This window comes from Cotesia glomerata, linkage group LG2, assembly GCF_020080835.1.
Source record: "Cotesia glomerata isolate CgM1 linkage group LG2, MPM_Cglom_v2.3, whole genome shotgun sequence".
NCBI lineage: Eukaryota > Metazoa > Arthropoda > Insecta > Hymenoptera > Braconidae > Cotesia > Cotesia glomerata.
Window position 1 is genome coordinate 8,879,785 of NC_058159.1, and position 16,969 is coordinate 8,896,753.

At 29.5% G+C, this 16,969-nt stretch overlaps 1 protein-coding gene across 4 annotated transcripts in view; it reads right to left on the reverse strand.

Annotated features, from left to right (window-relative positions):
• LOC123259806 (semaphorin-2A) overlaps positions 1-16,969 on the reverse strand; it is a 735,036-nt gene that overhangs the window by 411,173 nt on the left and 306,894 nt on the right. For 3 of the 4 annotated variants that reach the window (XM_044720522.1, XM_044720523.1, XM_044720524.1), the window contains one exon: positions 13,754-13,950. In XM_044720522.1, coding sequence (XP_044576457.1) covers positions 13,754-13,770 — 17 coding nt within the window. In that variant the 5' untranslated portion in view covers positions 13,771-13,950. The remainder of the gene's footprint in view (positions 1-13,753; positions 13,951-16,969) is intronic. The other variant, XM_044720525.1, reaches the window with a different exon arrangement.

Sequence of the window (16,969 nt, forward strand, 5' to 3'; positions counted from 1 at the left end):
TATCAGTTGTTGGTGATCAGAGCGCTGGCACGAAGAGTACTCGAATAAAAGGGGTTAGAGAAGTGGCTGTTGTTGTTGGTGTTGTCGTCATTGTCCCTGATATTGGTACTACTGATGGTCAAACTGGGAAATAGTAGTGGTCAACTTGTGTATTTGTGTACTTGTGTATCTGTTAGTTGGAATACACAGCAGGGACGTAAAACACTTTCAGTATTATAGATATATATTGTAATGTAATGGTGTCTCTTTTTAACAGAGCAGGGTGGTGAAACCTTACACGTGCAGACGAGCAATACACGTTTCACGGCGGGGTGGCTCAGGATAACGACAACCAACAACATGACGAGCCAGTGAATTCATACAGTCTACCAGTACGATTCTAGTTAACTGATTTTCCCATACTGCTATAAGTACTATGAGTTATTGTAATTTGTTGATAAGCGGAGACGATATACACCGCACTATAAATTAGTTTAAATTTCAGACTACTCATGGGGTTTCTATTTTATAAGGTCTATTCAACCGTATGATATTTATTTTCAGCTAACTGGGTAATAATAACAATGATATAATTGCTGTGCAAATAACTACAATGGCGCTACTCGCTAAACTTTGCTTTAATAGCATAATATTTAAGTATAATTAGGAGTATTAATAATGATAGAATTATATATAGAATTGCGATGCATAGAGTAGTCGTATTTACGCTTATAATATAGAAGTAGAGCTTCATCTATTTTCAGCCATGAAAAATTAAACAATGACGATGCTCACAAATTAATTTTTATTTTAGAAATTAATACCTTAGACTTAATTCTCTTCGAAGAAGACGATTCAGCGATTATGCAACCTCTGTCGGGGAGTTTCGACAATATCTTCGGTTAAAAAATTATACGTGAGCATAATCAAGTCATATTAGGACATGTCAAACCAGATATTGTGTGATATCGTCAATTTTCAGATTATGCAATTTATGTAAATATTTATGAATTTTTAAATTTATACTTTTCAAATTTAACATGAATGCAAACTATACAAGTTACGTTAATTTAACAGAAATTCAAAAAATAAGTAATTCATATAATTTATTTTCCGCCAAATATTTGATAGATAATTCAAAAATCAGGTTTTTTCGAATTTATTCGTATAATTTAATATTAAGTTATTTTTAAAGACATTTTTTGATTTAATGTCAAGATAAGATTTCAATTGTAACAACTAGATTAGTTGCAATTGCAGATTAAGCGCTTATAAGTTTCTTGCCGTGCTTGAGCTTTATGAGTTATAATTTAAACGAGGTACACTTTTATCGTACATAATACTTGTGTAGTTGTAATGGTTATAAACATATTATAGTTTTGTTGATGACTAAAAAAAATTATAATAATTCATACCATGCAATGACTGAATTAAGTTGTTCTCATTGAGAAAATTTACAATTAATAAATTGCGAAAACATCAGTAAAATTCATTATTTTATATATATTTTTTGATACTTCAAGTTTAGTGGTATGTAAACAAGTTCACGATTCATTAAATAAAATTAAATTTTTGAAGTTCGTTTTGAATATACATATTACTTATGAAGACAATTATATATTCTAATCTCGTTTTTAAAATTAGAATTGGTCAACTTTTTACTTTCTAAATTTCTCAATGTAAAGTTTTTAATTCCGTTTTATTACAAGTTTGTCTAATTGATTTGTGTGCTTGCAGGCGCTAAAAATATTCTCTTAAAATGATACTCCGATTGTAAAAGAAAATACAATTATTATTTTAAATAAAAACTTTTGAAACAGAAACTCTGACACTAAGATATACATTCTTCCCTTTTCTAGTTAATAATGCGTTTTTAAATCAGCAGTTTGTCTCAGTCTCTCTGAGATTAAATCCTCAGTGTAGCAAAGTGCTTACAACATTATTTGTAGATGAAATAGGCAGTAGCTCAATAACAGGACCGCCGCTTCAAGTAATGCAATAATAAAAATAAATTATCAAAGCATGAATATTTATTCCGTTTTCTTAAGAAACGAATTCCGGGAACTGTAAACAAGCTGCTAAAATTATTTGAATAAACATTTCGATAATATAAGAAATACTTTTTTTCTCGTAAAATTCTGTTGAGAAAAAGTTTTATTGATCATAACCATAATCATAATAATTGCTTCAATCGCTTCTCAATAAAGTTGAAATTTTTGGTGAGTAAAAAATAGATTACCTCTTCAACTTTATAGCAACCCGTAAAAAAATATTGTTACATAGCCAATTTCCATACATGGCAATATATGCTAACGAAAAAAAATACTAATATTTCGAAAATTCTCTCGACACAAGAACATTTATTCTTAATTATTATTGAGAGCCCATATAACCCTATCAGGCCAGATGAAAGCATCTCAAGTCATATCAGGACACATCACACCAGTAATGTCCTGATATGGGCTGACATGCATACTCATTTATAGCCTGATACGGCCAATTTTCATATTAGATCTCATATTAGATCTCATATTAGATCATACATGGCATACATGGCATATCACGCCAGTAAGTAAATCAAGACATACGTGGCCATATCAGAAAATGTTCTCACCGGTATCTATGCTTATTATTATCATTTGTCACAAAATCGAAAGCATTAATTAAAAGCATCATATTTATAGTCTTAATTTAGATTGTTACTGTTTTTGCAATATAAAAGAAAAACTGGGTAAGAAAAGCAGATTGGGGTAGAAACATAAAAAGTAATAAATGTATAAATGGTAAAGACGCAGTTACGTGTGGCGTAATTGGCAATAATGAAACCGCGAACGCCTAGAACATGGAACTTATCTTTATGCAGCATAGTAACTGGTATGCATTAACAAGCACCTCTGTGCTTTCCACTGAGTACCAGGTGCAACTGCCTATATACAAGTACTGCTAAATTTAACTAACATGTTACATATACATGAACACATATAAATGCATTTTACTATTTAGTGTACAATTTTCCCAAAATAATCCACCGATTCTCTTATAGTTCTCAGCGTAATAATGTATAACTGCATGTTACGTGCTTCAACGACCGTTAGTATATTCTCTGAAAGCTTCTTTGCTGATTAACTTCCATACGCAAACTTTCGAATTTAACTTTAAGTATCATGGCAAACATTAATGCTGCATTAATTTACTAATATTCGCAATTTCAAATTACATTCAGTTCAACTGTTAATAATTGGAGCTACTATTTATTAATGGGACATTGTAATTAGTTAATGCATACAAAGTTGTGATATTATATTGTCTATATTTATTAAAGTAGAGCGGAACAAGTTTACTAACTTTTCATGTAACCTTCCCATAACTTTTAAGCGGTGAATCGGATTTAATTGATTTCTTTTCTATTTGGTTCGTAATTTACTTTCATTTATATTGTCTAGCGATACAAAAATGATTCGAGTACAAGTTTAGAAGCTATTATTGGAAATTCAAGAGCGCTCTGAATTGCTCAACGTTCCTCAAAAGTGGAACTAGTTGTGTATGAGTATAATGCTAATCGCTCAAAAAAAAATTTGGAAACTTTCCGCTAATTCCATAAATAAGCTCTTAAAATTTCACTTATGACGTTTTTGAGCTCTTCGAGCTCAAAAATATGATTTTTATGTTACTTCGAGCCCATAGGGTTAGCTATTCTAAGCTTAATAATAAAACAGTATTTTTTGAATTTTCAAACTGCAATAATTTCTGAATGAATGAATCGATTTTCACCCGGTTGGCAGTATTCCACGCAGTTTTTTGAATTCTATGATAAACTTTTGAACACAAACTGATCGAACTGAAAATCTTAGAGAAATTTTAAAAATTCACTTTTTCCGAATTTTTTCGACAACGATAACTCACGAACCAATTAATCGATTTTCACGTTCTTGGTTGCGATCGACGTGTTTTTTTGTGCTCTAATAATTATTTCATTTCATTGAAAACGATCCAAAAAGAAATGTCGAAGTTATGTGAAAAAAACACTTTTTTCGAAATTTTTCGTTTTCGATAACTCTCGAACGAATCAACCGATTTTGACAAGACTGGTAGCAATCGACGTGGTTTTTTAAACTCAAGAGCGGAATAGTTTTTGGAATTGATCGGTGAAGCCGTTTAGAGGTTATTCCAAAAAAACAGTTTTTTGAAAATTTTATTTTTGAGATTTCTCAAAATCTAGCGAACCGAATCGATTAAAATTTTCACGAAATTTAATGGCAATGATATTCTTTGGATCGCCACCTATTTCGATCCAATCGGCCAAGCCGTTCAAAAGTTATAAGACGTTTACATACATACATACACACACACACACACACACACACACACACACACACACACACACACACACCATCGCGAGAATAGTCAGGGAAGCTTCCTGTGACCTTAAAACGTCGAGATCTGATGAAAACTCGATTTTTGCAAAACGGGGTAAAACCAATTACTTCCCGACTTTTGAAAATTTTCAATTTTCTTAGCGGGAAGTTAAAAAGAAAACTTTAAATTAAATAACCAGACAAAAAAAAATAACCTTATGAATTTTTATTTAAAAATTTGTAATAATCAAATGAAATAAAATCATTTTCAATCAATATTTTTGATTTCTCAATGCACAAGATATTTCACATGGAGAAAAAAAACAGTACTGATTATTATTTCGTACAGTACTCAGTACTGTTGTGGAAGAAAATGAGGTTAAAATTCTTGGGATAGTAGAGAGCGTTATATAAAAACTACTGGCTACTGTCTGCACATCACTGAGTCGTGTCTCATAAAGCACTCTACTGCCTATGAATATTTTTCTAATGTTTGTACGAAACACTAATGATTGCTGTTTTATTTTCTCTGTGTACTTATTTCAAAGCCAAATGGTTTCATTCAAGAACATCGATGTTCTTGGCTTCAGACAATTAGACCGCAGCGCCGCACTAAAATCCGATACTATTAATACACTGAGAAAAAAAAATACTTTTGCTGAATTAACAATTTCTTGGCTCAAGAAACTCGCTGACTATCAAATATCCTATTATTATTAATTATTAATTTCTGAAGAGAAGAACATCCATATTTATCTTTGGATAATAGATAAACAAAAGAATAGCTTTATTTAAATTAAGTAAAAATTATTTCAATCAATTTAACAATTTCTTGAGCTAAAAATATATATTCTTGAAAATTTTCAAGAACATAAATTCTTGTATCAAGAAAATTTTCTTAATAAAAGTATTTTTTTTTCTTAGTGTACAGCAATAAATTCATCAACCTCATTAAAAGCGTGTAGTGGCTGAGAAACTTGGAATTTTTTACTTGGCCTGGTCTGGCCCGGGCAGCAGGGTTCGTGCACGTAGTTGGTTTTTTGTCCGTTATTTTTAATTTATAAAAAAAATGCAAATCCTTTGGCCAAGAATATTGGTATTTTTAAATCAAATATATCCTTCTTAAACTGTAAATACCATTTTTTAATTTAAAAAAATCTAGTAGCTTTGGACGAAAAAATTTTTATCTTATTTTAAAAATAAATTATTTTTCGATGAAAAAGTTCCTTGCTTCATTCAAATTCTTTAGTATTATTAACTTGATGAAAAATTCTTTAACTAAAAATAATAAATTTAATAATTCAAAGACAAAATTTTGAAGATGATAATGTTCTTGGTTCAAGTATTTTTTTTCTGTACATCTACACAGCAAAAAATTTTGCGTCATTGCGTCAAAAAATTTTGTGTTGAAAATTTTTATGTTAAATATGTGACACTTCTTCGTGTTGATTCAACAGAATAAAAGTAAAATTTACACATAAAAGTGTTAATATTTAACACAAAAATTTTTAACACTAAGTTTTTTAGACGCAATGACGCAAAATTTTTTACTGTGTATATTCGAAAAATCAATAACTAAGTTATCATTGAATACGTTCATAATTATATTTAAATGTTTTTATACGAATACAGAAGGAAAATTCCGAAGACCTGATTTTTTTTACACCAAAAAATAAAGTGTTCTCTAACTTCATCGAAGTAACGGGCGAAAATTGATCATCGTCCGATGTGATTCCTTTCCATAACTTCTTCATTTTACCATTTACACTTTTGTAGCAGATTGCTTAGTTTTTGAGTTATTTTCAATCAGTAATATTGCATGCTATTAATTATTGATGTAAAGTTGTGTTAGTAATTAATTTGTTATATCTCCATAAATTATTATCAGAATTGTAAATTTGATATTAATTTTAGTTGATAATTCCTAAAACTTGCCAATTCAATTATTATAAACTAATGAAAAAAGTGTCTCTAAAATAAATCATTTTTTGTACTTTTCACTTAAATCTTTAAAACCTTTTCCAGGAAATATTTAAAACAGCAGCGATAAAAATATATCAATAGCTCCCTTGTTTATTCAGTGTACACAGACCGTAAAGTATTGAGTATAAATTTGTAAAAAAAGCGTAGGAAAAAAGTAAAGAAGTATCCAGGTGGAAAATGGAGCGTCTGGGCGAATGATTCGGTTAGATTGGACACAAGAGCAGTATGAGATTCCACAATGACGTTTGAAATAAATTGGTGAAACGTGTTACAGCCAAACTGTGGATACCAGGAATGCAGCCTATTGGTTTGTGTGATGCTACGGAAAATCTCTACTTTTTTATTTGATGGTTTTTATTTTTAGCAGTAGGCGTGAATACAATTGCGTTTCTTAAAGCCGATTTGTCAAATTGCCGTAAAAATATTGATAAAAAAACCATGAGCGTTTTTGCGGGATTGTATCAGTTGGGTGTTTTGTGAAATGCTGCCAAAAAAATGGAATGTGCTTTGGATTAAATGGCCTTTTTATCTCTAGTTTTATTCAAATGATTAATTTGAGCTTATACTCTAATCTAAAACGAAGAAGATAATACGAAATTTGTGAAGTAAATTGCCGTATCCTTTAGTGAAACGATGCATACTAAATGCTGACCATACCAGCAGAATAGATTTCCCGACAACAGTCGTTCTCTAAATCTAATAATAAACATTCCCACAAAGGATCCCTTTTGCATGCAAATACTACATTGAAGCATACGACACAGAAAGCACGACTGAAAGTTTCAGGTACGGGAAATCTCCCTCTGAGTTTAACGGATTTCATCCTGCTGTACGCGCATTTGTATTTCCTTTTCTGTTTATTTTTTATTTTTACATTATTTTTTCGCTTTTTCACTCTTTTAGAGCTTCCTGGTTTCTCTCGGTAGTCTCCAATGAATCACTAGATTCAATTTACCAAGCGATAAAATCGCCCGTTTTTCTAAGCGTCCGACTTGGATAAATAGACGGACTTTTTTGAATGGTTTCGACCAAAGAAATTCTGTCTCTAAATGACTTACTTTTACTTCTTATTTCTTTATGTAAGCAACATGAATGCTCCTTTTTTGCTGGTCTTTACTTTCTACCCCTTACACTTTCGACCTTGCGAAAATAAGTGGTCGATCAACCTCCTTCAGACTTATCAAAATCTTAAGTAGACTATTTGAATTCAATTGACGTGCACAAAACTTTTGATTCCATTGTCTGGTTACAAAGTTCATTCGTACCGACTAGAGAGTCGACTACAGAGACACCTTCAGCATATAGCCAGTTACTTCCGAATAATTTATTCCATTATTTACAATGGGTGGATGCACTTTCAGTTCGCATTAAATTTTGTCCAGTGAAAAGTTTTATGGGAATTGATAAAAAAAAAAAAAGAAAACAATTAAATTCATCAACTTCAATTAGCAGTAAAAAAAATACTCAACTTTAATTATTACTCTTTTATAGATCGCGTTCTACCCTTCGAGTCGTAATTAACTTTAGAAAAATACAGCAGCTCAAGAAATTAGTATTAAAAATATCCATTAAATTTTTTACTAATATTAAGTATACTTTACACGCCTCGAGCGTTAATTCGAAGGAAGATTTTATTGTCACTTTATAAGTTTATAGTTATAATATATACGATCACAGGCTGAAAAAATGTACTTTTTTTTATTTTATTTTCGGTTTAATTATTAATTTTTTGAAAAAAGCATTAACCAAATCATTTCATTAGTAAATTTTTTAAACATGTATTTATACGATTTTTTAGATTATTAAAAATTTGAAAAATTAATAATATAAAAAATGTAACTGAAGGATTCTTTAAGAATTTTGCAAAATTAAAAATTTCAATAAATAAATTCTTATATGTTTTAAAAAATTATTAATTAAAAATTTTAATCGATCTATCATTAGAATATTCATAACTTGAATAAATCAAACTATTAATTTAAAAAAATTTAGATAATTTAATAATTTTTAATTATTTTCCAAGAAAACCTAAAAAAAAATTCGTAAAATCATGTTTTTCAAAATAACTGTTGAGCAGTTATATTAATCAATTCCATAACCTAATCAGCTCTTGACTTGAAAAAATGACGTCGAATGCCGTTTGAAAATTCAAAATCAATTACTTTGTTCATGAGATATCGTTGACGAAAAATTAAAAAAAACAAATTAGGAAAACGGTTGACCCTGAAGGCCATCCCTGCAACTTCCCGCAAATTCTATACCTAAACGCTAGAAATTTACTTATAACGTGTTTGAGCTCTTCGAGCTCATAAATACAATTTGTGTATTATTTTGAGCTCTCAAAAAATAGCTTTTGTATGCTTTTGAGCTCAAAAGTTTGATAGAAATTTGATAAAACACTATTTTTTGAATTTTCAAATCGCAATAACTTTCGAATGAATGAACCGATTTCACGCGGTTGGTGGCATTCGATGCAGTTATTCAAGTTTCATATAGAATCTTCAAGTTTTAATTGATAGAGCGAAAAATTTCGGAGTAATTCCGAAAAAACACTTTTCTCGGTTTTCTTTCGTCAACGATAATTCACGAACGAATCAACCGATTTTGACCGGACTGGTGGCGATCGACGTGGTTTTTTTATGTTAAGAGCTGATTAGTTTTTGGAATTGATAGGTAAAGCCGTTTAAAAGTTATTCCAAAAAACCACTTTTGAAAAAATTTTTTTTTGTAGTTTTTTTGTGATTTATCAAAATCTACCGATCCGAATCGTTCTAAAGTACATTCAAAATCTAAGTTTGGTCAAGCCCTTTCGAATGGCGCCAACCGCGATCAAATAGGTCAAGCCGTTCAAAAGTTATGAGAGGTTTACATACATCCACACACACACACACACACACACGCGCGCACACACACACACATACACACACACATGCACACATACAGACACCATCGCGGGAATAGTCGGGGAAGCTTCCTAGGACCTCGAAACGTCGAGATTCGATGAAAACTCGATTTTCGTAAAACGGGGTGAAAACCATAACTTCCCGATTTTCTTAGCGGGAAGTTAAAAATGTTTTTTTCAAATAACTTCGAAATTTCTGTTTGGATCATTCTTGATGTCATAAGATAAATGTTAGTGCTCAGAAAATTGCATCGAACGCCGTCATTCTCATCAAAATCGGTCAATTCATTTGTAAGATGTTTAAATTTAAAAAATTCCAAAAAAGTGTTTTTTTAACATAACTTCAAAATTTTACGTCAAATCGTGTGGTAAGTAATGAATAATTTCTTCGTGCTTGAAAAACTGCGTCGAATGCTAAAAGTCTCATCATCAACGATTTATATGTTTCGAAGATATCTCTATTGAGAATTTTCAAAAAAATATGTTCTCAACAACCACTAGAATTTCGAGCTCGAAAAATAATAAAAGTTGTGTTTTTGAGCTCCAACAGCTGAAGTGTTTTTTTCGTAGCAAGAAGTTTCAGGGATGACCTGCAGACGGTTTTCCAATTTTTTTTTTTTTTTTTTTTTTTTTCAAGAATTTATTGTTTTTAGTTTATAAATTTTTTGATGAAGATCTTTGTTGAGAAAAAGAAATCCTTTTTTAAAATACAATAAAGTGCTTCTTTAAAAAATAAAAATTTTTATTGGATACTTTTATATTAGAATTTATTGATTCAAAAGCTAATTTTTCAAGTTAACAGAGTTAATTATTTCTAAGCAAGAGCGATATTTCAGATAAAATATTTTTCTTTTGAGTCAAGAATTATATTTAACTTACTAGATATATTGGTCTGACAAAATTATAATCGGATTATCCCATTAACTTAACTCGTATTCGTGTAATGGGATGTCGGTCGTATTTGGTTATTATTATCATTATCACTTTCAATCTCGAAATTAATCATCAAAGTCCTTTTGATATTAATCAAACGAGTGAATAAAAAAGAGCGGATGACAGTAGTTCATCACTCGGAAGTACTGTCCATTGGTGAAAGTGTAATCGATCCAAATGGTATTGCTCGTAAAATAAAGATTTGGCCGCAATGGTAAGAGGATAGGCGTGTTAGTTCGCATTTGGAGAGCAGACGTGGGGTACACGGATAAAGGGTCGGTGTTACCAAGTGTGTAGGTCTGAGAGGAAAAATATCCCGGGGATTTTTTTCTTTCTTTCTCCTATCCCTTCTTGTATTTATCCTTCCACTCTTACTCTTTCCCGTTTTTTCTCGATGTGCTCCAGTATCCGCGGTAACATAGGGGCGGTTCGCGTGTGCTCCGTTTGAATACTGATTCTCTATGGACGCATACATTATCCAACGGATAAAAGGTATTTGCATTTTGATGGACCGCACCGAGTGCATTTGACGTTTCGTATGCAGTCTCAGGATGCGTAAATGCCGGCTTTGAAGTTATCCCTTTCTCATTGACTTATTTATTACCTAGTATATTGACTCTTAATAGTCAATACTGTTCCGCCATTTTATTTCACATGTTTTATCAAATATACCTCATGCATGTTAACATATCATACATATCAGTATTCACAAATATATTCATCCCTTATATTTACCATTTATTTATGCTCCAATAAACCAAAATAATAATATTAATAATAAGTAGTTATTAGTATGCTCGATTCGTAATTTTTGAATGGCTAATACCAAATAAAAATTTATTAAATATTAATAAAGTTTCCTTAAATAAAAATCGGAAGTAAAAAAATAGGTTAGGTTAGGATGTCTCGTTGAAAAATCTTTATATTATTTATCAAAAGATATTACTGTGAAAATACATTTGACTAAATTATAATCAATACAAATTTATATTATGTTATGAAACATGAATTATGTATTATAATTAAGCACATTTAACTTTTACATGTTTATATATCTCAATAAATTAAATTAATCAATATTGATTTTTTTTTTTTTGAAATTATTTGCTCACCGTCAAACTTTTGGAACAAGTACAAACTACGCGAATTAATGACAGCTAACGAAAGCGACGCTCGTGGTTATTTTAATAAACACATATAATAAGTATGTAAGAAAATTTTATTAAATACTAATAAAGTTTTATTATATGAAATATCATTTTATTAATATTAACTAAGTTTTTTTTTTCAAGTCCAAATAAACTTTTTTATTACTAATAAATAAAATTGTCTCTCAGTGTTTAAAATTTTCTTATCTTTAATAAAAATTTAAATCACAATGTTTAAAAGACAATTTTAACGATATAAATTAAAGTAACAATGAAAGTTATAACTTAAATCCACTGAAAGGTACAAGTATAACTTTGAAAAAATATTGGGATCAGACCAAGCCAGGATTCGAACCTGGATCTTTAAGATTACATGTCGGGCGTTCTACCATTTAAATAACCAGTTCCATCGTCCAATAACTTCCTCCTCAATTCGGTTAAGCTTTTCAATGAGTATCATTACTACTATCTTTAACTACTGGATTATATGTTATAAACTTCTGATGCTTGGTCCTTATTTATAAAACTTTTTTCAAGATGATCTTTGCTTCCAATGAGCAGAAAATGTGTCTTAAAAAATAAAACATTATATCTTCCTTTCTAAGTATTAAAGTATAATGTAGTAGAACAAAAATTCTAGTTAACTGAGTATGGGTTGAGTCGTCAAATTATAATTCGGAATAAATTCTCAACAGTCAAAGAGTATATGTACTAGAGTGGTCCAAAAAAAACATTTTTATTTTTTTTTTTTTCAAGTGCTGCTGTCTTAAAAACTTCTCTAAGGTATAAAAAAAATTCTCTCCAAAGCGCAGCTTGATATCTCAATTCTTCATGAAGCTCAATGAATTTTTATTTTCCCATTTAAATAACACGTAAAAAAATTTTATTTACGTTTTCATTCGGTAAAACTACGAAAAAATTTTTTTTTTGTATTTTTTATCAATTATTCTTGTAGGAAATTTAATTCTCTACAAAAAAGTACTGAAGTAGTTTTTTCGTAATCCTAACAAGTAAAAAGTTATTAAGCTTTAAATACTCGCAATAAAAGAAAATTTAATCAGATATGATTTTAGAATCCACGTTGTATCACATTTTCTGCTTCAAAGTATTTGATTATGTAATTTATATTTTTTTCTTAAAACTATGGTACACAGTCTGATATCGGTAATTCAGTCTGGACCAGTGACAACAAATGACAATTGAATATATCGGTTTGTTTATTTGAACCACATGTAAAATGCACTGAAGGAGATTACGACTTTGTAAATACTCTAACCACTGCTTAAAAAAAATTAAACTAGATAATTTACTTTTAGTACTCTCTCGCGGCCTACATGAAGATATATAGTAAATTAAATTTTTTGTTGATAATTAGTTTTTTACCCTAACCTGGCTGCATTTTATTAATTATGTCTTATATATCTATCTATCTATATCTATCTATATCTATCTATCTTATAAGTAATATAAACTAAAATAAGAAATAACCAAAAAATTAAATAAGTCTCATAGATTATATTGGTTGTATGTTTATTAGCAATTTCTTTATAGTCAAGCTTATTTACTTAAATATGTGATGACTTCTGAGATAAGGCAGTTTTACGCACGAACTCTACCTGTTTATTTATCATTTTTGCACGACTCATGATGCGAAGCATCAGAGAGTGCTTTACGATCGAAAAATTTTTTTCGCCTCATTTTAGCAACTATTTTTAGTATTATAGCCTTGTTAGTTCACGGAATCAAGATATTTTGCATACTATTGTCGAGATAATAGAATTAGCTGCACTTTGAAGGGAATTTTTTTTATACCTTAGAAAAGCTTTTAAGATGATAGGCAAAAAACTTTTTTTTTTTTTGGACCACTCTAATATGTACGTATACCAAATCTTATGTTATAAATTATAATAATCATAATAATAATAATTTTTGACAAATAATCATTTTTACAATAGAGTTAAACCCACTTTTGGTTAATTATTATTTTAATAAATTGAATAAAAAACTTGTTTTTACTTATTTGAAGTAAAGATTATTCTGGTGAAAAAATATGGGACATTGTACTAAGTTTGGAATCGAACCGGCATCTTCTGATTACAGGTTAGATGTACTAACACTTAACTACATGGAAAGAATATTAAAGTAAAAATTGAAATAATAACATCGTAATCCAGGAGTAGTCTTTCAATATCTTAACTTTTATAATTTAATAAAATTATGATTTTGTTTCAACTGCAGATATTATGATTGAAAAATATAAAACTGACGAGAAAAAATTATTGATACACTTTTATGGTTTCCGATATAGTAAGCCCTACTTTTTTAATGCTTGTAGATTGGGTTTGACTATAATGTAAAAATGTAAAAATGTGTTGATAATTAAAAATTACTAAATTATCAGTAAAAAATTGAGATGAATATTTTTAATTTCTTTAACTGGAAGTTAATTACTTACCATACGATTGTCCATTTTACACTGCAGTGCTCAGTTGGTTTCAAAAATTGTCACTCTCACTTCAACGCAATTAAAATTTTAACTTATAATTATTTCTCAATTTTTTTGATAAACTGTTATTCACTTATTTCATTGAACATGATTTCACTCACACAATATACACGATTTCTGCGCAAACCAGTTGAAACTTGATTTCTGAAACAGAAAAATTACTATGTTTAGTATATAATTGAAACAATTTCATTTATCATTTTTGTTTTATATATTATCGAAATCAAATTACATATTATATTTTGGTTGCAAAAGATAAATATGTGTTAATTAATATAAATACAGATGGGGAAACAAAAGCCAATACAGTTTTCCCAAAATTTTCATCGCCTGCTGAGGCGAAACGGCTAGCTCACAATTTTCAATTAAAATTAATTTTCTCAGAAAAAAATGAGAGTCATTTTTATCTTTTATTATTTTATTATTAATGGTGTATTATATTAATGAGTTAATAAAATTGATTTATGGATTCTATTGTGGCCAAGTAAGCACTGCCTCTACGATGACCAATGACTATCAGAAAAATCATCCCTCCGATGGGATTTTAATATGAATATAACTATTATTATGATAAGTATGCTTTCGATTAAGCATGGTGAGAGTGCTTGTATTATTCTCAGATATAATTGATCTAAGAAATGTGAATTTCCGGAAAGAATGTTTTAGTTAGAGCTTAAAAATTCAATATGTATGACTTGTGATGAAATTTTCTATAATTGTAAAAGCAAAATAAAAAAATAAATTACTCGAAAATTAATTAAATAGTGCAAAATCCTGTTCTACTTTTGATATATTTTTTTTCTCTTATATTTAATGAATCTTTCTAGAATTCTTTTCTAAAAGTTCTTTAATTAAACATGAATCTCAAAATGTTGCTCTACTCCTGTTTGAAAATTTAAAATTTAATAGTTTCATTTTCGAGTGGCATGATGGCCGAGTGGACTAAGTCATTATCCCGTTAGTTCGTTCGCACATCATGCCGTGAGGCGAGGGTTCGAGCCCCGACGGTTGTTCGAATAGTTCCAACACCAACCGTTGGGGGTCGTTCCGGTAGCCGAACTGTACTGGCATGGGTTTTCTCTGTGGTTTCCCCATCGCCACAATTCCAACAACCGATAGAAAGGGGTTAGGAATAGGGTAAATGCAGTACAGAAACCACAAGTCGGTCCACAGCCGCATTGAGAATAAAGTTATGTGCAAAATTCGAATGTGTAAAAAATAAGGATGTGATTATAAGAAAGACGTTGATAATATGTGTGTGTGTGTGTGTGTGTGTGTGTGTGTGTGTGTGTGTGTGTGTGTGTGTGTGTGTGTGTGTGTGTGTGTGTGTGTGTGTGTGTGTGTGTGTGTGTGTGTGTTGATAATAATGGAGTGAAAAATGGATGGCTGGGGTCCAATAAGTCAGTATACCCACAAGACGGCAGCACAGTCGCTAGCGAAAGCTACCATCTACTCAGCCTTGTAAAAATATGCCCAATATATACAAGTAAAAAAAAGGAGATAGTTTCATTTTCGAAAAATATTTTGTTTACTTTACGCAACAGGATTAATTTTTCCCGTGTAATATTGTCAAAATAAAATTTTTGAAAAAGTATTAACTCTAATACGAGTAAGTAGCATTGTTCAGAGTTTAATGAACTTGAAAACTATTTTAATTCATACATTGTTAAAATAAATGGTATAAGTATCTATGCTGTGATTGATAAGAGTTTTTTATTGAAAGCTTTTGTTTCAGTAAATGTAAATTACTCAAAAACATTATCTTAATTTATGAATTAAATTTTATGATTAAATGAATACAATATTGAATAAGGAAGAGTTTTAAATTTCGAGTCCCAATTAATTTTATTTCGTTAACTTTTAATTTACGTAACAATAAAAATATTTATTTTAATTGATTAATTTATGATAAAAAAGTAGATAAATAGTTTGCAATTTTATTTAAGAGTTGGAATTTAATAATGAATAGGCAAAAATGAAATTTATTAATATAATATAAATTTTCCAATATCAGCATAAAAATTTAATATGTATTTAAATAAATTGAACATTATATTACATATATGTAGTATCGGAAAATACTGGATAGGATATTGATGTTGTTAATATCTAAAAAAGGGAATCACAGGTCGGATAATTTAAGTGAGTATTTATTCTAAAAATTGACAGAGTTAAAAGACAGAGAGGTCTATCGTACATCGAAGTTAAGTAGGAACTGCCTGCTTGAGCCCCATACAATTAGATCTTTACTTACTACCCGGGTTTCTCACCCCCGCAACAGTCATACTTCGTTCTTACACTCTCGGTACTTATAATGTACATTTTTAATGTACAATCTATACTTACGTTCCCACGCATACAAATATTTTCTAAAATATCTTAACTAAACATCTGTTATTTGGGAATTTTTCTTAATCCCTTTATTTACAACCTTTTCGAAAAAATACTTACTGCTAAGTACAAAGATGCAATAAAACAATAAAATAGAAAAACTTAAATCTAAAAGTGACCATTCTACATATAAGATGAAAAATTTTCTTATAAGGCCTCATATATCTACATATAATTTGTTATTTAGTCTGATATACCCATATATTGCATTAGTGTTTGAAACAACCAACAAATGACACATGCTCGTTAAATCGTCTCCATACAAGAGAGTTAAGCTTGAGGTTTCAAATTATAAAATAAAAATTATTATTTCAACATTTCTTTGAAGCTTACCCACCATTTTAAATAATTATAAATCACTTTTGTTTGATATAATATATTAGTCGAAATAGATACATTTATAGAAAGAATACAAATTTAAAAAATTATGATAAATTATTTTTTTTTTCTTATTTATCGCCTGATGTGGCCGTATCAAAGAATTTTTTACAGGCATACATTCTGATTTCATTAAACATTTTAATTAAGTTACGATAAATGAATGAATTGAATTAAAATTCTTCTGTAAAATATTGTATCCAATATGTTTCAATAGATATATAAATTGAACAAAAGAAAAGTATTTGGCATTAATGAAAAAATGTCTGATTCAAAACTTTATTTTCTGGAGCGATATATGTAACATTATTTCTAAAGCCAGGATAAATTGACCGGCTTTGAGAGAGGGATGAAGCCTCTAATGGTAAAAAAAAAAATATTAGTCTCATCGGTA